We start from the raw sequence: 22,151 nt of genomic DNA, 5'->3' as shown, positions 1-22,151 counted from the left end.
AAAAAAAAAAAAAAAGTGTCTTTTTCCCGCAACTTGTGACACAATATAAAATATTCCATGGACTCGACATGCCTCTCAGCAAATAGCTTGGGGTGTCTACTTTCCAAAATGGGGTCATTTGGGTGGTGTTTGAACTGTCCTGGCATTTTATGCACAGCATTTAGAAGCTTATGTCACACATCACCCATTCTTCTAACAACTTGAAGACAAAGCCCTTTCTGACACTTTTTGTTTACATGAAAATTTTTTTTTTTTTTGCAAGAAAATTACTTTGAACCCCCAAACATTATATATTTTTTTAAAGCAAATGCCCTACAGATTAAAATGATGGGTGTTTCATTTTTTTTTCACACAGTATTTGCGCAGCGATTTTTCAAACGCATTTTTTGGGGAAAAAACACACTTTTTTAAATTTTAATGCACTAAAACACACTATATTGCCCAAATGTTTGATGGAATAAAAAAGATGATCTTAGGCCGAGTACATGGATACCAACATGACATGCTTTAAAATTGCGCACAAATGTGCAGTGGCGACAAACTAAATACATTTTTAAAAGCCTTTAAAAGTCTTTACAGGTTACCACTTTAGATTTAAAGAGGAGGTCTGCTGCTAAAATTACTGCCCTCAATCTGACCTTCGCGGTGATACCTCACATGCATGGTGCAATTGCTGTTTACATTTGACGCCAGACCGACGCTTGCGTTCGCCTTTGCACGAGAGCAGGGGGGGACAGGGGTGCTTTTTTTTTTTTTTTTCTTTATTATTTTTTTGCTTTTTTATCTTAAACTGTTCCTTTCATTTTTTTAAAATCATTTTTATTGTTATCTCAGGGAATGTAAATATCCCCTATGATAGCAATAGGTAGTGACAGGTACTCTTTTTTTGAAAAAATTGGGGTCTATTAGACCCTAGATCTCTCCTCTGCCATCAAAGCATCTGACCACACCAAGATTGGTGTGATAAAATGCTTTCCTAATATCCCAATGGCGCTGTTTACATCCGGCGAAATCTAAGTAATGAAATGCTCGTAGCTTCTGGTTTCTTAGGCCATAGAGATGTTTGGAGCCACTCTGGTCTCTGATCAGCTCTATGGTCAGCTGGCTGAATCACCGGCTGCATTATCAGGTTCCCTGTTGGGACAGGAGAGCCAAAGAAAAACATGGAAGACGGTGGGGGGGGGCATTCCCTCCCACTGCTTGTAAAAGCAGTCTAGAGGCTAATTAGCCACTAGGATTGCTTTTACATGAAAGCTGACCGCTGGCTGAAAAGAATGATACCAAGATGATACCTAAACCTGCAGGCATCATTCTGGTATAACCACTCAAAGTCCAGCAACATACCAGTACGTTGCTGGTCCTTGTTGGGCATATATTGTAATCTTTTTTTTTTCATGCAGCCTGTGGGCTGCATGAAAAAAAGAGATTGATCGATGGGTATGCCCACCATTAGAATACCTCTCTTCATCCACCCACTTCTAATGATGGGCATACATACATCGTTTATATATGCCGAAGCATGGGGGCATCCTCCCGCAAAAGGTAGGAGCAAATCGCTCCTCCGCCCCTGCTGCCCCCATGCTTCGGCATATATCACCTCCGACAGCGCTGGAGTCACGGCTTTATATATCATGGGAGCAAATGCTGTTGCTGTCAAGATAAATAAATCCGCGCTGCAACTGAATGACATACTTGAAGACAAAAAAATGGTTAACAATAAACACAGTAAACAGTAAAGTATAAAAAATTGCATACCTGAAAAGCAAACATGATAAAACATAATAACAATAAAACATTGCAGAATAGAATACAGTAAAAAAGAGCAGAACAATAGAGAGAGAATAGAGAGAGAGAGAGAACAATAAAACGACAACTATTTTTTTTTATGTTATATATTTTTTTTTTTACACTTTTTTTTGTAACTGTAACTTTTGTAACTGTAACCGGTTCCAGGTTCGGGTCTCTCAAAATGCGATGGCATCTTGATGCCCCTGTTGAAGTCCATGTGGACGAAACGCGTCGGCTGAGCCTTACTCTTTCCTACACTTGATTTTATTGTTTTACATGTGATCACGTTTTTATATCGTTTGTTGATTATTGGTTATATCCAATAAAATATGTCATTTGATCTGCACTATTGGCGTCCTATCTATCTTTTTGGGAACATCCATGCTCTGAAGACTTGTTTGTGGCGGAGAATTCCCCCTCGGGCTTCTGAACGGACAGTCGTGACATGGACCATAGAGGATAGATCCCCCTCGAGATCCGGGGTTTCCAGGACCAACCATCGTCCAACCATCATCCATTAAGGATCTCAGAGCCTGTTTGATTCGGTGTCACCGGCATCTGAATCCTCTCCTGCTGATGCCTGAGGGTATTGCTGCATTTCTACCCACCTGGATATATCTGAGGTATCCATGAGAAGCAACCGCGAGCAGTGGAGTCCATCCTATTATTACAGGCCCAATACCCCTGTAGGGGTTCCAGGAGTCGGTGAGTAGGCAATTTGAAGGGGGAGCACAAAAGTCACCTGACAACAGTGTATACACGAAAGTCACCCCTGGGAACATCCTGACCCGTTGCAGTGGAAAACGCATGGGACTATTGCATATACTGTGATTCAGCTGTTGCAATATATACTGGATCTGGATTTTAATATATGAACTGTGAAGCACTTTTTCAAACTGACGCATGCATACATATGGATGATATAGTTTTGTACTTAGGAATTAGCATACATCACCAGAGTATGTTTACTGCAATATAGAGTGTGTGCTTTTAGCTGGTTTGTACTATATATAACTTTTGATTACCATTGGTGGATACGCCTCTTGGTTTTAACACTGGAAGTTTGCCTACCAATACTATACAGCATATCCATTCAGCTATTTATCTACACACCATATATACCACTCTATCTACAGGCTATACTAAATCCATCTATCTATAGTAATAGGAATTTTGGATGTCTCCTACCCACTTGCATTAAGTACTAATAACCTAAATTAAACTCCCCTGTACACATCACTGAGGAGACAAACAAGTTTGGTGTATGAGAAAGTTTACAAAAAACATTTTTTTGATGTTTCCTGTATATGCTCAGCAAACAGGTTTTCAGGTAGCGCCCTTTTTTCCCAAAGCTTTATAACATTCACCTGTGAAAGTGTACCTAGTCTGTGCAATGTTGTACGCTAATACTCAACTAGTGTATGGTAGCGTTCAAAACATTCACCAATGCAAATACCAGGATTGTCAGGACAGGAGGGACAATAATAGCGGGTGTCACGCCTATAACCGCGCTTGCTGCAGACACGACATCTTTTTTGGGGGGGTTCGTTGGGTAGGGGTACTCGGGAGGACATAAAGGAAATGCCTCTCATGCAGCCGACTGCATTTCATTGGGGATGTGAATGGGGGAAGTACGGGCGCTGCAGAAGTGGTGGGTTTCCAATTAGGATTGGCGAATGCAGCAGGAAGGGCATTATGGGCACGACGGGCCTGTGTTTGTCTTCTTCTTGGTGGCAGCGGGACACTACTTGTGCTTGCCACCTCACCAGCTTGAACTGCACTTATGGGACTCGCCACGTCACCAAGTGTTACTGCAGTGCTGGTTTCGGTTTGACTACGACCGGGGTGTACTAGGCCGCTGGTGCTTGCCAGTTCACCAAAACGCTACCAAAAAAACTGTTAGTGATCGCAGGGACCAGGCCTGACTCTGCGAATGCTGCAGTTATGCGTTTAGTGTTTTGTAAGTGACAGTGATCGATCGATACTGCACTTGGGTGGGCTGGGCTGGGCGGAGGGGCAAAACGCAGGTGCTAGCAGGTATCTGGGCTGATCCCGCTAACACTGCATTTTTGGGAACCCTAAACTGCTGGGGACGCTAGTATAGATCTGATTGGATCAGATATTGATCCGTTCAGATACTATACCACTAAGGGAGGTGTACGGTGCAAGGGTGGGTGTTAGCGCTACTGGCACTAACCTGACGCTGCCTGGGGCTGGTTCTTGCCAGTTCACCAAAACGCTACCAAAAAAACTGTTAGCAATCGCAGGGATCAGGCCTGACTCTGTGAACGCTGCAGTTATTAAGTGACAGTGATCGATCGATACTGCACTTGGGTGGGCTGGGGTGGGCCGGGCGGAGGGGCAAAACGCAGGTGCAAGCAGGTATCTGGGCTGATCCCGCTAACACTGCATTTTTGGGAACCCTAAACTGCTGGGGACGCTAGTATAGATCTGATCGGATCAGATATTGATCCGTTCAGATACTATACCACTAAGGGAGGTGTATGCTGCGTGCGTGGGTGTTAGCACTACTGCCACTAACCTGACGCTACCTGGGGGGACGCAGACCCTATCTGACCCTAAAACCTAACTTCTATCACCGCCGGGCGATCAGGGGGCTAAACCTTTATTCGGTAATAAACGGCGGGTGCCCTGACACTATAAAAAATAAACGAACTAACCAGCGTCACCCGTAACAGTTATATCTATATATATATATTTGATCACTGGTGAAAGGGTTAACTTGGGGGCAATCAAGGGGTTAAAACCTTTATTAGGTAGTATATGGGGGTCCCTGACGCTATAAAATGCTGACGGCGAACCTATATATTTACCTCCCTAACTAGCATCACAAGTGACACTAATACAGCGATCAGAAAAAGATCGATTAGTGACACTGGCGACGGGGGGGTGATCAAGGGGTTAAAATTTATTAGGGGGGGTTGGGGGGTACCCTAGACCTAAAGGGGGCTAACACTAACTGCCCTACCACACTAACTGTCACAAACTGACACCAATGCAGTGATCAGAAAAAAAAAAACTGCTTGGTGTCAGTGTGACGGGGGGGGGGGGGGTGGTTAGGGGGTGATGAGGGGTGTACAGTATGCCTGGCGTGTTCTACGGTGTGTGTTGTGTTGTGCACTCACATCGATGTCTTCTCTCCTCTGCGCCGGAACGGAAAATACCGAGCCGAGGAGCGATGACATCACTTCCTTCGCTTCTGTTTACATTACAGAAGCCGAGGAAGCATTTAATTCACCAGGAGCGATCGCGAGGGGGGGCACGAATGAGTGGCCTCCCCCTCACCTTTGATCTCCCCTGACGAGAATCCGACCGCCGCAGGCACCAGCGGGGGGTTCCAATCGGACCCCCCGCCCGCGGGCAGGCAAGGACGTACAGGTAAGTCCTTATGCCTGCCCGTGCCATTGTGCCGACGTACATCGTCGTGCGGCGGTCGGCAAGTGGTTAATAAGGTTTGCGAAGGTCTTGAGAGAGCTCTGTGTTTTTACCCATCATGAGATGTTTCTTGTGTGACTCCTTGGTAATGAGAGACCTTTTTATAGGCCATCAGTTGAGACTAAACCAGCTGATATTAATTTGCACTGACAAGGGGCAGGATTGCTTTCAAATTACTGATAGATTTCAGCTGGTGTCTTGGCTTTCCATTCCTTTCTTCCTTTGTTCAATTCTTTTTCCCTGTGTCATTCTATTTTATTACACATAACTTAATTTCTGAGCTTATTTGTTTTGGTTTCTTTGTATGTATGGATTGCATAGGTTGTTATCGACATGTGGTACTTATTTTACCCTCTGTATATAGTAATATTTATTTATTTATTAATAATACTTTGTAGTTGATGATAAAATGATAGTCAATATGTGCTGTAAGTGCTTTTTGTGTAGATGTGAAAGAATGACAAAAATCAGTATCAGATTTGCATTATGATACATTTTAAATAGAATAAATTTCATGTTGGAACCTCCTATATAAACCACTATACAGTATGAGTGTGGCACAATTCAAATAGGTGTAATCTACACATTCTTGCTGAGCAACCAGTAGTGATAGAAGTACAAAAAAGTAATGAATAAGTCAGGACTGTGCAATAAAAAGAGTTCTAATTTTGCAGTCTTAAAGCATCCACTGAATAGTAAAATGCTGAAGTGACAAACCTTTGGACAGGGCATACTGTGCATGCTGTGTCTATGGGAACTGCCTTCCTAATAGTATTCCCATAGACACAGCATACATGCTTAATACATTGCTTAGATTTCAGATAAACTGAAATACATACATTAGCAGCAATTTAAATACTTATTTATCCAGCGACCTGGAATGAGTAGAATGATTGTTATACACTTGCCAATATTAAAAGCTTTGGGGATTTTTGTAAACCAACCAAATACTGTGTTTTGTAAACCAAACATCAATTACAACACTAAAATGTTGAGAGAGTGGACAGAGATATAGATTCACATGACTGATACTAGATATATGAAGAACAATGGATTGAACCACATAGGTGCCAAGATACATATTTGAAATCAGACCAGGTATGCAGCCAGCCCCGAAAGCAAAAATCTCTGCCCAAGATAAGTTGAAACAAACATGAGCATTCAACTACAAGTCAGTAGTTCTCTGGGGTCTACTCTAGCCAAAATTGCCCTAACTCTAGAACACTGCTCACACAAATGCCTCCAAGGCTACATTTGCATGGGCATTTTGGCACAAAGTGCAACAGCAATGATCAACGCAGGCAGCAGGTAGCTAGCTGCTCACAGGTGTCAAAAACAGCCAAAGTGCCAGTGAACGCAAGAGCATTCTTAGTTTTACCAAACCATTACTTTCCTCCTTTTTCTGGGTACATGCAAGTACTGGTCACCATACTTCTCAACTTTGGTAAGATGGTAAAAAGGAACACATTATAGTATGAGGGCAAATGACACACCTCTAGTAAGGTGGATCATGATGATCACTGAGCAATAAAATAATTGGTGTAACCCAAAATGCTTTTTTTCACCACTACTTTTCCTTTATAAATTTTTTATTTGCAAAATATTAAATGTAATACTTTAAAAGGTTAGATAAAAGGTTAAATAATAATATGTATACTGTATATATAATATAATTTATATAGAGATCTATACATCACACCAATAGAGGGAAAACCTAGCAAGAAAAAGAGACAGAGGGATTTAGTTCCAAAAGGATGACAGTCCTTCCACATGAAGGACAGCTGGGAACTATACAGGTCTCAGAGGAACTAACATACAACACGTAGGAAAATAACAGAGGTTCAAACATGATAATACTGTTGCCTGTTTCTGCCAAGGCCCCCATGTAGTGTTGGAAGTTGCCTTTACTAGAGGTGGTGCTGGTTCTGGGGATGCAGGCACGAGTAATTGGAGGTTGGGATAGCATCATGACTTGATGCAAATGGCATGGTGGATCTACTGGGACTTAGTGAATTGGTCCAACAGATCAATAAAGGCAATAGTAAACACAGAAAAAACAATGAAAGGCAGTAATAGAATACAAAGCAATAACTACAACTGAGAGATGCAATCCAATCATGCAAGTGCAAAATAGGCTATGGTCACAAGACAGGGACTCAAATTCAGGTATACACAAGCAGGCAAGATGCAAAACCCAGAAAAGAAGAAGATAACACAAGACAGGACTGACAGAAAATGGACAAATTTTGAAGTACTGTTCTAATAAATTCATCACAGGTCTACCAACAATGAGACCCAGTTTGTTAAACACCAGTCTTCTACTTCTCTTTTTCAGGTTTACAATGGCTAAAAGTGACACTAGGATGTATAAGCAGAATGGGGATTACACTTTCTTATGAAATGATTTGTTTGGTGAATGCTGAGCTGTATCCAACTTTTATCAGGTAAACAGATGACCTATATAAACAGATATGTAGATATACAGTATATTGTACAAACCTAACTTCTTGTCTAAGTCTTCTTACTCTCGTTCATGAGGAATCTTGGAATAATGGTCTGCTCATCAATGTGTGATCTGGGAGGAATAATTACACCATTTATTGTTTATCGGCTGTCAAATGTCTGGAAGGAGCTACCACTTATAGTATTTGGTAAGCAAATCATTGCAGTGATAAGACACATACTTCTACATGTCAACGGAAATTTTTTGTGAAAACCCAAAGTAACCAACTTCCTAAATATAAGGGAGAAAAAACGTACTAAAATAATAAAAAATATATACAGCATTTCACCACATTTTTTTCTGAATCCTACTCATGTTTGTTGTGTAAGTTAACCATTGTGGATAATTTCAAATTAATATTACGGCTTGCTTTTGCTCCCTGACTCAGATTTTTCGGTATGCTTGGCATCATGTGTACAGCATAAAGTTTTCATATATGTTTATATAGTTTTCATAAGCAAATTGTTTTTGCTGATAATTTTATTGCAAATCTGTTGCAAATTTTCTTACCTGTAGATCCAGCATTTCTTGTTGCAGGATAACAACCCTAAAGCCTTGTACACACGATCAGATTTTCGGACAAACATTCGTTCATTTTTGTTGCATGCTAGTTTCATGTCGAAAGTGAAGAGGTTACTGGCCATATGAAAATTCTCGTACGACAGAATACAACTTCAGAAGTGATGTCATATGTTGACTAGTTTTGTATGTATTTTCTAGTTTCTGAGTATGCGTAGTTTTGCTCTTACAATTACTTATTTTTGTATGAAAATCGTACTAATTAAACGAAAATCGGACGTCGAGTTTACATACGACAAAAATTTTATAGTCTGCACATCCAGCTTTTGTCGGATGAAAAACTGTAATCGGCTGTCGAAAGCACCGTACTAATGATACGATAATCAGCAGATTGTTTGACGACATTTTACTACCGATTTTTATATCGGGGCTTAAGGCACTCTCTTGCAATGGACAGGGCTGAGATTGAATGTATTGTGAGAAGTTGGTCAGGACTAGGGATGAGCTTGCATTTGTTTAGGCCTAGGTTTGGGTCCGAAATCAGAAGCCAGCTGTCATTATAAAGGCCCCTACCCACGATACGTAAATCGGAAGAAAATTTTGTCTGACGAACGATCTGCTGATTTTTTTATTGTTAGTACGGTGCTTTTGACAGCCGATCATGGTTTTTCGTCAGACAAAAGCTGGATGTGCAGACTATAAAATTTTTGTCATACGTGAACTCAATGTCCGTTTTTCCTTTAATTAGTACTGTTTTCGTATGAAAAAAATCATAAGTGGAAGACTATGCATGCTCAGAAACGAAAGAATATATACTAAACTAATCAACACATTACATCACTTCTGAAGTTGTATTCTGTTGTAAGAGAATTTTCGTATGGTGAGTAACCTCTTCACTTTCGACATGAGACTAGCATGCAAAAAAAATGGACATTCAGTCGTCCGAAAATCTGATCATGTGTACAAGGCGTTAGTCTAATAGGCTGCAGGCAGGGGATTCCCTGTCCTGTAGCTGACATTAGAAAGTGGCAGGAATGCTTGTGACATCATTACCACTTAAAGACCAGAAGGATTTGTCCCCTTAATGACCAGGCCACTTTTTGCGATACGGCACTGCGTTGCTTTAACTGACAAGTGCGCGGTTGTGTGACGTTGTACCCAAACAAAATGTATGTCCTTTTTTTCCTACAAATAGAGCTTTCTATTGGTGGTATTTGATCACCTCTGTGGTTTTTATTTTTCGCACTATAAACAAAAGACTGACAATTTTGAAAAAAAAAACAATATTGTTTACTTTTTGCTATAATAAATATCCCAAATTTAAAAAAAAAAAAAAAAAAAAAAATCTTCATCAGTTTAGGCCAATATGTATTCATCTACATATTTTTGGTAAAAAAATCGCAATAAGCATATATTGATTGGTTTACGCAAAAGAGATAGTGTCTACAAAATAGGGAATAGATTAATGGCATTTTTAGTATTTATTTTTTTACTAGTAATGGCAGTGATCAGTGATTTTTAGCGGGACTGCGACATTGCGGCGGATAGATCGGACACTTTTGACACTTTTTTGGGACCAGTGACATTTATACAGTGATCAGAGCTAAAAATAGCCACTGATTACTGTATAAATGACACTGGCAGGGAAGGGGTTAACACTAGGGGAGATCAAGGGGTTAAGTCTTCCCTAGAGAGGTGTTTCTAACTGTGGGAGGAGTGTACTGACATTGAGTAGAGATGGAGAGATTGCTGTTCCTGATCACTAGGAACAGCAGATCTCTTTCTACTCCCCTGTCAGAACGAGGATCTGTCTGTTTACATTGACACGTGCATCAGCTCTGGCGTCATGCCGCGGGCGCGTGCCTCCGCCAGGACCATGCGCGCCTCCTATAGCTCTTAAAGTGACCAACGTACAATGACGGCAGTTCGCGCAACCGTACCAACCTGCTGGAGTTGTACTGTGTAGGCTGGTCGACAAGTAGTTAACCTATCCTGGCTATGTGTTGATATTAGGTCAACGATGTCATGAGCATTCCCACCACTTTGTGTATGTGTGCAGCTATGAGGTTGTGAATGCCCTGGCCGCTGTTGATTGGGCTTCAGTGGACGGGAGTGACAGCTTTATTCCCAGTTTGGTCTGGGAATAAAGTTCAGACCAAACCCAAGCTCATCCCTAGTCAGAACTGATCACTCAGATCTGACCTCTGCTCAACACACAGAACACCCATGAGAATATGGTAGACTCCCCAGTGAAAGGGATTCCTTTCAATCCCTGTGAGTATTAGATAGAATAAAAAGTGTGACAAAGTACCTACTGAGTTTTATAAGTTAAAGTGGTTGTAAACCCCATTCATCAAATTTGACCTAAGCACATAAATCTTTAGTGTTTACGTATCTCTCGCCAAAGCTCTAAGTGCTGTTTCTTTCTGCTGCTCTGTTCCTCTGTTATCAGCAGGGTTACTTCTGACAAGTTCTCCGACACATGAGATAACATGTGCTGAAATTTTGTGTCTGGGAGGGAGCTTAGAGGTAGATTAACAGAGAGTTAGCAGACTGCAGCTCTGCATGTTCCTTCGTTCCTCTGCCTATGTGGAGTGGGGGTGGGGGATGTCCCTTTCCTCCATTTAGCTCTCACTCAGTGTAAGTCCAGTCTCCCCACCAACCCCTATGTGCTGCTGAACCAGGAAGAAAGATTTCTAACAGTATCTGCAATTTCCAAAGAATGTAGAAAGGTAAAGACAGCAGATATACATGTAAAACTTATGTAGGAGAATTTGTTTTATCTCTGTGTATCATCTGAGGCTGTTCACTTCACTGGGTATAGGAGAGGGTTTACATCCACTTTAAAGGTCAAGGCTGCAACAGCAGCTTAGAATATGCATTACCTTTGAAATGTATTACATAAATATATGTACACAAAATATTTGTATCTTTATTGAGCTTATGCATGTGTTTCTGCTTCCTTTTGATTATACAGCTGTAATTGGAACACTTTCAGGAGTTCTTGTTCTGTTTCTACCGGAAACGAAAGGTCAGACTCTACCAGAAACGATTGAAGAAGCAGAGAATTTACAGAGGTAAGTCTGATCAACAGGATCATTTACATCCGTATTCATGTACATAATCGTCCAAATTTACTATAAAAGGCTTGTTGTGCAGCTAATTTGTTTTTTTCATAAAAAGAACTTTAGTGTGGTTCTTATGTAAAAGAAAAAAATTGCTATAAAGTTGTAGATAACAAGTAACTGGTTTTTAATGAAACACCTGCAACCCCAGTGACCTTGTGTGTTTTTTGGATTGCTGATAATTCAAATTATGATGTAGAATTCATAACCGATTGGGTCCTATTCTTCCTTTGATCAGTAAGGACCAATTTCCACCACTGTGGTTTGCCTGGGATTTGATAGGAAACCAAATCCTGCAAAAACAGCAAGGGAAAAATCTGTACATAGTATTCAATACATTTACCTACACCGGTGGTGAAAGACTGGTTTCCTTTCCATATTGAGAAGATGCATAGTCATTGTTTTTAGTGGCAAAGTATGCAAACTAGAAGCACACCAGAAGCAAAATGCTTTGGTTTGTTACAAAACCACAGCTGTGAAAATAGGTTACTAAAGTTTTAATTTATTCTTCTTACATTTTTACTACTATGTATCCTACCTCAAGGAATGTTTAAATATAACTTTCCATTTTCATTCCAACCCTATTTATTTAGACCCAGTGGTGTCATCACTGGTCTCTGTGCTTCTCTATGTTATGCAGGCAAATCATAGCTGGCAAAAAGGTCTAGCAGGTATACATGTGCAATTTGTTTAGTTCCGAATTTGTTTTCCAGCGAAATTCGACAAATTTGTTAATTTGGAAATATTTAAATTAACGAAAACGTGTTTAACAAATTTTTCCGAAATGTCGAAAATTCTAAAGAATGAAAATCTGAAATTCGAAAATAAGAACGAAAATTCGAAAGAACAAAAATCCAAAAATGAGTATGAAAATCCAAAAATTCTAAAACCCGAAAATTAGAAAATCCAAAATAATAACTAACTAACTATTAATAACTATTACTATTAAATTATAGGTATTGGAATTTCCTTTCAAATTATGACGAATTACCCAAAATAACGAATGCCGCATCTAAACGAATGGAACGTAACAAATTAATAATGATAAATAATAATAATAATATTTTTTATTATTATTATTATTATTTATTCATATTAATTCAGTACATTCCATTTGTTTATATGCGTCATTCATTATTTCAAATAAATTCGTAACTTTGGATAAATTCGTATTCATTACGTTCACTAACAGCCGATTTTAAAAGGAAATTCCAATACCTATAGTTGAATAGTGATGGTCCCGATGTTCGAATCGAATGTAAGTTTGACTCGAACACTGGGTGTTTGTTTGTTCACAAACAAACTGAACATTTGGGGCGTTCGTGGGAAATTCGAGCGCCGCGGAGCACCCCATAATGCACTGCAATATCGCACTCCACCTTCCACCTCCCTCTGCTCTCACCAGCCCCTCATTATATGGGCACAGAACCTACTGGCTATCCACAAGATCCGGACACAGGGTTAGAGATCCCGTCCCACCCAAGACTCTTAGGGATCTCCAAACTACAGAGCCCCATCCGGAAATAGCTATGTTCTGTAGCTCTGCAGTCCCCCGATATGCAGACTCTGTCCATTTTAACCTAATTTTCGCAGAGACAGGGCCTCTCACTAATATATATATATATATATATATATATATAGTGCAGTCAGTGTAGAATATATATACAGTGCAGGCGGTCTAATATATATATATATAGATATATATATCTATATATCTATATCTATAGATATAGATATATCTATCTATATCTATATATATATAGATATAGATAGATATATCTATATCTATATACACACAGTGCAACCAGTGTACAGTATAAAATACACAGTATATAATACAGTGCATTGAATTGACAGAATTAAGAAAAAAAACAGCTTTGGGGCCCCCCAAAATCCATACCAAGCCATTTGGGTCTGGCATTTATTTTAAGGGGAACTCCACGCCAAAATGTAAAAATAAATTGGCGTGGGGTCCCCCCAAAATCAAGGAAAGGGGGCATGAGCGAGCGCCCCCCCCTCCTAAACTATACCAGGCTGCTTGCCCTCAACATGGGATGGGTGCTTTGGGGTTCCCAGATCCCGCCCCCCCCTATGTGAATGCGTAGAGGGATATTGTCTCCCTACCCATTCACCAAAAAAAGTGTCAAAAAGTAAAAACCACAATAGACAGTTTTTGACAATACCTTTATTAAAAAAAAAAAAGTGTCCCGCGATGTCCATCCATCTTCAATTACACCGCCCGACGGACACGAAAAAAAAAAAATCTCGACTCGATGGGAGGTTTTCCGGTGACTACTGTCTCTTGGCTGTGACAGCTGTTATATAGGCAAGGGCAGGGCCACCTGGTGACGTATCCGAGGGACCCCGCCCTCTTCTGAGGTCATGTAACGTCAGAAGGGGCGGGGTCATCCGCTTATATCAGCAGGAGGCCCCGCCCTTGCCTATATAACAGTTCTCAAAGCCAAAAGACAGCAGTCGTTGGGAAGCCTCCCATGGAGGTGGAGTTTTTTAGTTTTTTTTCTGTTTTTCATGTCCGTCGGGCGGCGTGATTGATGATTGATGTACATCGCGGGACACTTACTTTTTTTTTGCTTTTTTAATAAAGGAATTGTCAAAAACTGTCTCTTGTGGTTTTTACTTTTTGACACTTTTTTTGGTGAATGGGAAGGGGTACAATGTATCCGATACCCATTCCCATGGGGGGCAGGATCTGGGGGCTTCCAGATTCCGATAAGCCCCCCACCCGCAGATCTCTACAACCAATGGCCAGGGTTGTTGGGAAGAGGCCTTTGTCCCCATCAACATGGGGACAAGGTGCTTTGGGGGACCCCAAAGCACCCTCCCATGTGGCCTGGTATGGTTCAGGAGGATGGGGCGCCCGACTGGGGGGGGTGGATCTCACACCTAATTTTTTCCTTGATTTTTCGTCTATATTGCCGGGAGCTGGCAATATATTACAGCCGCAAGCAAGTTTAAAATACATTTTTTCCTTTAGAAACTTCATTTTGCTGCGGCACTGTTCTACACATCACACAGATGCGCCACTTTACAGACAGACTAAGAGGACCCCCCAGGAACGATATTTAAAGGAATGTTTCATTTTTATTGTTTCACTTTAGGCATTATTAAAATCTCTGTTCCTGAAAAAACGGTTGTTTCTAAAAACTTTTTTTTACATTAATACATGTCCCTTAGGGCAGTACCCAGGTCCCCAAACACTTTTTCCTGACGCCACCATGGCAGCATACTAGTGATAGGCTCCGCCTTTCTCCCCTCCCTCAGGACCAATGAAATAGCATAAATTAGAGGCCAGTTAGGCCCCGCCCCATTCTTCTTTTTGTCCTCATACCTCCACGCACCAGTGAAGAGTAAGCAGTGCTATGTTCCCCCCTCTGCCTCCAGGCAGCTGCTGGCTGGGTTAAGCCTCTCCCAGTGCGAAGTTCCAGTATCAGGCTGCTAAAAGCGCCAGAGTAGCTTGGGAGCTCCTTCTGTGGGTCTCGATGGAGCTGAGCAGTTTTTCCTATTTAGGAATGAAATCTGCCTTTAAGGTTGGTGTCTGCAACGCTTGTTGGGTTTGGGGAAGCCAGCTTTGCATCCTTCTTACCTTTGCCTCTGTTTGTCTCCTGTCATTTTCTCACTTTCTGCACCTCCTGTTCTTTTCCTCCTGCAGTGGCACTGGTCTGGGTACATTACTCCCCCTAGACAGGTTCTCTGTCCTTTGCTGTCCTAGGCCGGCTGTAGGTATAGCTTATATTTGTAGGTTGTGTATGTATAGGTTTGGGGCAGGTGGGTATGTGTGTGTTTGTATGTGTGTGTGTGTGTATGTATATGTATGTGTATGTATGTATGTATGTATGTGTGTATATGTATGTATATATATGTGTATACATATGTATATATATATATATATATATATATATATATATATATATATATATATATGTGGATGTGTGTATTGTAGGGGATCAGAGGGGTGGACTGCTGGCTCAGAGACAGTCCATTAAAACAAAAGTGGCTTTATTCAGCAAAATGGCAAAATAAACATAAGACAGACTTGTCTTCTCACACGGTTGTGCACACAGGTACAGCTCACAGTTCAGCAGCACACAGGCTTAAAGATAATAGTTCATGGCTCCAATCAGAGCTACAGTCTTTATGTGGATAAGCTCACCCAGCACACCATCCAGCAATGGACATTTTCACACACAGCATGCTCCTGTGTCTCTCTCTCTCCTACTCAAACAGCTCCTCCCTGAGACTTTCAGCCCAGCTGACAATTAGCAGGTCTGAAAGGGAAATATCTGCCCTCTTCGATTAACCCTTTCTTGACCCTGCCCCAGGCTGACCCTCTGCGGTATGTGTATATGTATATGTTTGTGTATACATGTGTGTGTTCTTATGTTGGTTGGTATGTATGTATGTGGGGCGGGGGGGTGTTATGTGGAGCGGTATGTGCATGTATTTATATACAGTATGCATGCATATTGTTTTTAAAAAAAAAAAAAAAGGAAAGGAGAGAGTGTGTAGATGTATATATGTGTATGTATATATTTAGATATACATTATTAGAGGGAGAAGCGAAGTCGCTGTTGCCTTATCTATTTTTCCTCTTCTCTGTCTTTCTGTGGCTGTCCATCTCTCAGCTGGTCGTCCCATTTCTCCACGGTTCGAGTATCAGTCACCACCCATACAAAAGACCCTCAACACTTAGGGTAGGGCCCTGTCATGCGGATTGCTTTGATTTGCTTCAGCTCCGTGCGCCCACGCTCTCAAAGGCCAGAGCCAGAGGCCATAGAAAGGCGCACGCTCTTCAGAGGAGCATAGCACGGATGCCGCTCCCCCTCAGGAGAGAGGTTCCAAGGAAAATGTCTTAGCTCTTCTTTCCCAAACCCTGCACCCCAACAAGAGTCCTGCAGGACCTGTGGCGCAGTGCCTATGCCCAGGAGGCTGGTGAGTGAAGTCGGCCTGGTTGAAGTTTGCAGCTGACAGGTAATACCGAATGTCTTTATTACTTTTAAGGTGGCACAAAACTTCAGTACTCCTGATGAGGAGGCGCAGCCTGCAAATGATTTTAGCTCCCTTGCACCAGAGGAAGATCTGGAGCTACTGTGTCAGTTTTTCTTTGGAGAACTGTGTATCCAGGCAGTCATGCAGACCATTACATGGGTTAAAAGACAAAGTCATATTTACCCTTTCAATGAGAAATCACTTTTCCATTAAGAAACTGGTTTAATTGAAGGCGGATATAGCATCGCTGAAATCCATGCCTACAGTGGGACCGGCTGTTGTCCAACAGGGTGGCGGCTGGGAAGGGCCTGCCACTCAACAAAGGCCCTTACCTTGGTGACGGTACTTTGGGTTTCTGCTCCCAGGGTATGGTTGAGGAGGAAATCCTTGAGATATTCATAGGCTAAAAGGTAGGCTGATAAAGCGGAGATGTATCCAACCAATCGCCATATTTACCTACTTTGGAATAAAAAAGAAAGGAAAAAATTTTGGGATGTAAGGCTAAGAATCCTGACGATCTAGCGAAAGCCTCCAGCCACCTGCTGCAAGCGAATGCTTCTCTCCAACCCCCGCGACCTACAAACAGGGGTGGATAGGAAACCTACAATCTCTCCTGTGAGATGGGACCAGGACACAGAGGTCCCATCTCACAGGAGAGGTATTCACAGAGGTTTCAGTGATGTGTCAGTTCCTCTTGGAGAACGGGGTCTCCAGATTCGCCACTATCTGGGCGTCATTCCTTTCTACATAAAAAAATAAGGCAAATTTTTGCTTTCCAACAGTTAAAGTGCCTGTGTGGGCTCTACTGGTTTCTCTGGTTTGCTTCCATCAGAAAAGGACAGTGAGGGTCATAAGGAGAATTCTGAGATCAGATGCCTCTACTTCCTGGAAGACTTCTAGGTGTCTCAGCCTCCTGGCCATAATGTTGTCATTCATACCGATGATTCGTTGGGTGCATGGGCACCGGTGCTAGTTTCAACTACAACGGAGGAAACAGGACCCGGCGCAGCTATGGTCAGTGTCACGCAGTATATACAGCGGTTTGCGGCGATGGAAAGACCTTGAGGATGTCACGAACCAGCTGACTGGATCAATGTGATGAATCATATCGGCAAGACAGCCTGGAAGGCGCACTGCGAGGGTCTGTCGGTCAAGGCAAGGGGAGATTGCTAGCCAAGGAAGGTAGTCTCGAAAGTGCTGGAAGGTCAGGCAGCCTTTTTTATCACTTTGACCTTGCTACACAGAATTAAGGGTGACTAGTCATCTTGCGGTTGAGCAACAGGACAGCAGTTGCGTATTTTCAGCTCCAGGGAGGATCTCGCGGCAATATGCTATTGAGAGATGTAGAATCCAGAATGTCTGGGTAGGAAGATCACCAGCAAATTCCGGAAGCAATTTGCCTCCTAGGGGACTGGAATACACGGACATACTGTCCATCATGCAAGCTTGCCAGAGCATGAGGGGAAGGCTTGTCCACAGGTGGCCTACCACAGACAGGCTTCTTTGCTTCTCACAGCAAATGCCAATTTAAGAAGAGGTCTGACTCGGTTTCCGCTCCCCAAAGCATAGAACAGAAGCTGAGTTTCTCCATGAAACTGCAATCAAGCCTACTGTATATGTTTTTCCCCAACTTCTCTCATAATGAAATTCCTCTGGAAGCTGTCAAGAATGAGCATGGTAGTCACGACCACCGCTCCATTCTGACCATAGGAGTCTTGGTGCTTCCTGGCTATCTACTTCAGAATACAGAAGTCGATTCCCCTATATACAATAATTATTTTGGTTTGTTAAGTAGAACCCACCCTGTCAGCTAGGATATGTATCACTAGTATGCTGCCATGGTGGCGTCAGGAAAACGGAAAATTGTATCATACTTACCGTAATTTTCCTTTCCTGATGCCAATCCATGGCAGCATACGGACCCACCCTTGTGTGTTTCAGTATCTAGCTAATTACAAAGAATGGGGCGGGGCCTAACTGGCCTTTAATTTATGCTATTTCATTGGTCCTGAGGGAGGGGAGAAAGGCGGAGCCTATCACTAGTATGCTGCCATGGATTGGCGTCAGGAAAGGAAAATTACGGTAAGTATGATACAATTTTCCATTTTATGGCAATAACTTGCATATAAGCCTTTAAAATAAGCACTTTTGATTTTTCATGTTAATGTCCCATAGACTTTAATAGGGTTCGCATGTTTGCTAGAACTTTTGCCTGTTCGCATGTTCTGGTGTGAACTAAATAGGGGGGTGTTCGGCCCATCCCTAATTACTAACTAATAAATTATAGGTATTGGAATTTCCTTTCAAATTTGGCTGTTAATGAGCATAACGAATATGAATTTATCTGAAAGTTACTAATTATCCAAAATAAAAAATGCCGCATCTAAACGAATAGAACGTAACAAATTAATAATAATAAATAATAATAATAATATTTTTTAAATGGGCTGTTAAAACAGCACTATGCAAAGGATAGCACTGTTTTTTGCAGCACACAGAACGTAAACATCCATGTGCTGCAGTGAACTGTACTGCCCCGTACACACGGTCGGATTTTCCGATGGAAAATGTCCGATCGGAGCGTGTTGTCGGAAATTCCGACCATGTGTGGGCTCCATCGGACATTTTCCATCGGATTTTCCGACACACAAAGTTGGAGAGCAGGAGATAAAATTTTCCGACAACAAAATCCGTTGTCGGAAATTCCGATCGTGTGTACACAAATCCGACGGACAAAGTGCCACGCATGCTCAGAATAAATAAAGAGATGAAGCTATTGGCCACTGCCCCGTTTATAGTCCCGACGTACGTGTTTTACGTCACCGCGTTTAGAACGATCGGATTTTCCGACAACTTTGTGTGACCGTGTGTATGCAAGACAAGTTTGAGCCAACATCCGTCGGAAAAAATCCTAGGATTTTGTTGTCGGAATGTCCGAACAAAGTCCGACCGTGTGTACGGGGCATAAAAGTGCATCATTGTTTAATCAAAGGCGTAGCTTGAAGCTTGTGGGCCTCAAGATACTCCAAGTGGCTAAAGAGCTATTTCAAATCTTTATTTACATATTGACAGGGTAATACAAAAAGGTTTGAAAAAACTGTCCATGTTTTGACATATCTCTCCAGTTCTTTTGAATACCCTGGAGCAAGGGTAGGCAACCTTTGAAATGTGCAGATCTACCTGAACAACATGAAAGAGATCAAAGATCACTGGGGTTCAGCACCCCCCCTTTTTTTTAAGACATTAATTAGTAAGGCCTAACTAAAGTAATGAAAACGTAGAAAAAGTATAATAAAACAGCTGTCACTGTAAAAATATAAATTTAGCCTACCTTACAAGCGGACAGTGTCAGTCAGTAGAGCAGTGGGTTTCCTCCGGGTACTCAGGTTTCCTCCCACACCCCAAAGAGGTTAATTGCCTCCTGTCTAAATTGGCCCTAGTATGTGTATGTATGAATGTGAGTTAGGGACCTTAGATTGTAAGCTCTTTGAGGGCAGTGACTGATGTGAATGTACAATATACTGTATTTGTAAAGCTCTGCGCAAAATGACAGCACTATATAAATATCTGTAAAAGTTAGATGGTAATGTGCAAATTGCTGCATTGTTTTCTCTTCATTTTCCATAAATATCTAACAGCAAAATACAGTATATTTTTGTAATTATATTAATGATAGAAAGCCTCTTTTGACGATAAAGAATGTTTCAAATCAGATGAATATTATATACAATTAAAATGTACCATTGGTTAAATAGATGCAGCACTGAATAGCTAATATTGCATGGTGCAGACATGTATATACAATATACACTGACAATTTTTGCTTTAATTTTGATATTGTTTTTGCTTATTTTCTTTCTAGAAAAGAAAAAATAACCAAAAGGAATACAATTTATTTGGAAGTAATTGCTAAGGATTGACTCTCACTTGGACATGAATGAATAAATTAAATAAAACTGCACTGTTCTTTTGTGGAATTTCTGAACAGAAATAAAAAACAATAAAAATTCTTTAAAATTATAGTACCGTATATACTCGAGTATAAGTCGTTCCGAGTATAAGTCGAGGCCCTAATTTACCACAAAAAAAATGGGAAAAACTTATTGACCCGAGTATAAGACGAGGGTGAGAAATGCACAGCTACTGTAAGTGGAAAAGAGGGTCAACAATGCCAATTTGCAGCATCACTGTGCCCATTTGCATGCCTCACTGTGCCCATTTGCAGCCATAGGTCCCCTGAACTTCAAACTCTGTAGTTAAGGGTTCCTAGATGCCCCCTAGCTGCAGCCAAAATTTGGGGTCTCTGAACCCAAAGGGTCTTGAAATGACATTGCTGCAGATTGACACAGTTGACCGAATTTGGGGCCCCGTATCTCGGGGCCACTTAGTGCTAAGAACCCCAAATTTGGTGTGCAAACCCAGTGGAACTAGCACCATAAATTTTCCAAAGCTGGTGTTTCTAGCACTAAGTGGCCCCGAGATACAGGGCCCCAAATTTCAGTTCAGAAAATGTCAAGCACTTTTCTGCAGCAGAGAATGGCATTTTCTGAACCGGTTTTGGGGCCTGGTGCTAGGAACCCCAGCTTTGGATATGTTATGGTACCAGTTCCACTGGGTTTGCACACCAAAGGTGGGGTTCCTAGCACCAAGTGGCCCTGAGATATGGGGCCCCAAAGTCGGTTCAGAAAATGTCAAGCACTTTTCTGCAGCAGAGAATGACATTTTCCAAACCGATTTTGGGGCCCCATATCTTGGGGCCACTTAGTGCTAGGAACTTCAGCTTTGGATATGTTGTGGTACCAGTTCCACTGGGTTTGCCAAAATTGGGGTTCGTAGCACCAAGTGGCTCTGAGATACGGGGCCCCAAAGTCGGTTCGGAAAATGAAATTTTTTGCTGCAGAAAAGTGCTTGACTCGAGTATAAGTCGAGGGGGGCACTTTCAGCACAAAAAAATGTGCTGAAAAATTCGACTTATACTCGAGTATATAAGGTATATAGACAACGCACAATTAAATATTACTTTACGTAAATCAAGGAAAGAAGCAATTGCTGGAATGTGTTTCAAATCCTTCATCATCTTCCTCTTTGAGTTATGAGATTTTATGGAACAGAAACAAATTACAAAGCCCAGTACAACGTGGGCACTGCTGTACCAAATATGTAATTTCTGTTAGTCGAGATTAAAAAAAACAAATACTAAAGTGCTAAATTGGGTTATGGGGACCCAGGGTGCTCTGTGGGATATACAAAGATTTTGCTAATTTTTTGTGTCTCTTTTAAAAAAAAACATATGAGACAAAAATAAATAAGGGGAGCATTTTAATTTATCTTCAAGTGTAACAAGCAGGGATTTTCTGCAGAAGATATATATGGTCTAGCTGTGCAAAGCAAAGATGTGGATTGTGGCTACTCATCTAAGTAGCCAATCAGATTCTAACTTCAGCTTTGACAATACAACCTGGAAGCTGATTGGTTTCTCTGCAGAGCTGCATCATATTCTGCATGCTCCGGTTTTAGTAAATCCCTCCATTTGAGTCAGAGACCAGAAAACACATTTACAGATCACTACCGAAAGTTGGAATTAATCAAAAGTTTTTTTCTGCATACTTCTGAATCAGTAATTAGTTTCAAATTGTTTTTATTGTTTTTACCATCGGAGGTACAATAGGGCACAATACCACATGGTTAAAAGTTCATCAAGGAACAGTCATGACAGGTGACTTTGATTATGTACATAGGCTGGAGAGGTAGAG

At 41.4% G+C, this 22,151-nt stretch overlaps 1 protein-coding gene across 1 annotated transcript in view; it reads left to right on the top strand.

The window, feature by feature from the left end:
- LOC141140615 (solute carrier family 22 member 2-like) overlaps positions 1-20,318 on the top strand; it is a 94,862-nt gene extending 74,544 nt beyond the window's left edge. Inside the window, exons 8-11 of the mRNA XM_073627995.1 lie at positions 7,580-7,688; positions 7,783-7,895; positions 11,244-11,343; positions 20,261-20,318. Coding sequence (XP_073484096.1) covers positions 7,580-7,688; positions 7,783-7,895; positions 11,244-11,343; positions 20,261-20,318 — 380 coding nt within the window. The remainder of the gene's footprint in view (positions 1-7,579; positions 7,689-7,782; positions 7,896-11,243; positions 11,344-20,260) is intronic.
- The last annotated feature ends 1,833 nt before the right edge of the window (positions 20,319-22,151 follow it).

This window comes from Aquarana catesbeiana, linkage group LG04 (assembly GCF_042186555.1).
Source record: "Aquarana catesbeiana isolate 2022-GZ linkage group LG04, ASM4218655v1, whole genome shotgun sequence".
Lineage (NCBI taxonomy): Eukaryota > Metazoa > Chordata > Amphibia > Anura > Ranidae > Aquarana > Aquarana catesbeiana.
Note: the sequence above shows the minus strand (reverse complement) of the source record. Positions and strands in the feature narration are given on the sequence as shown.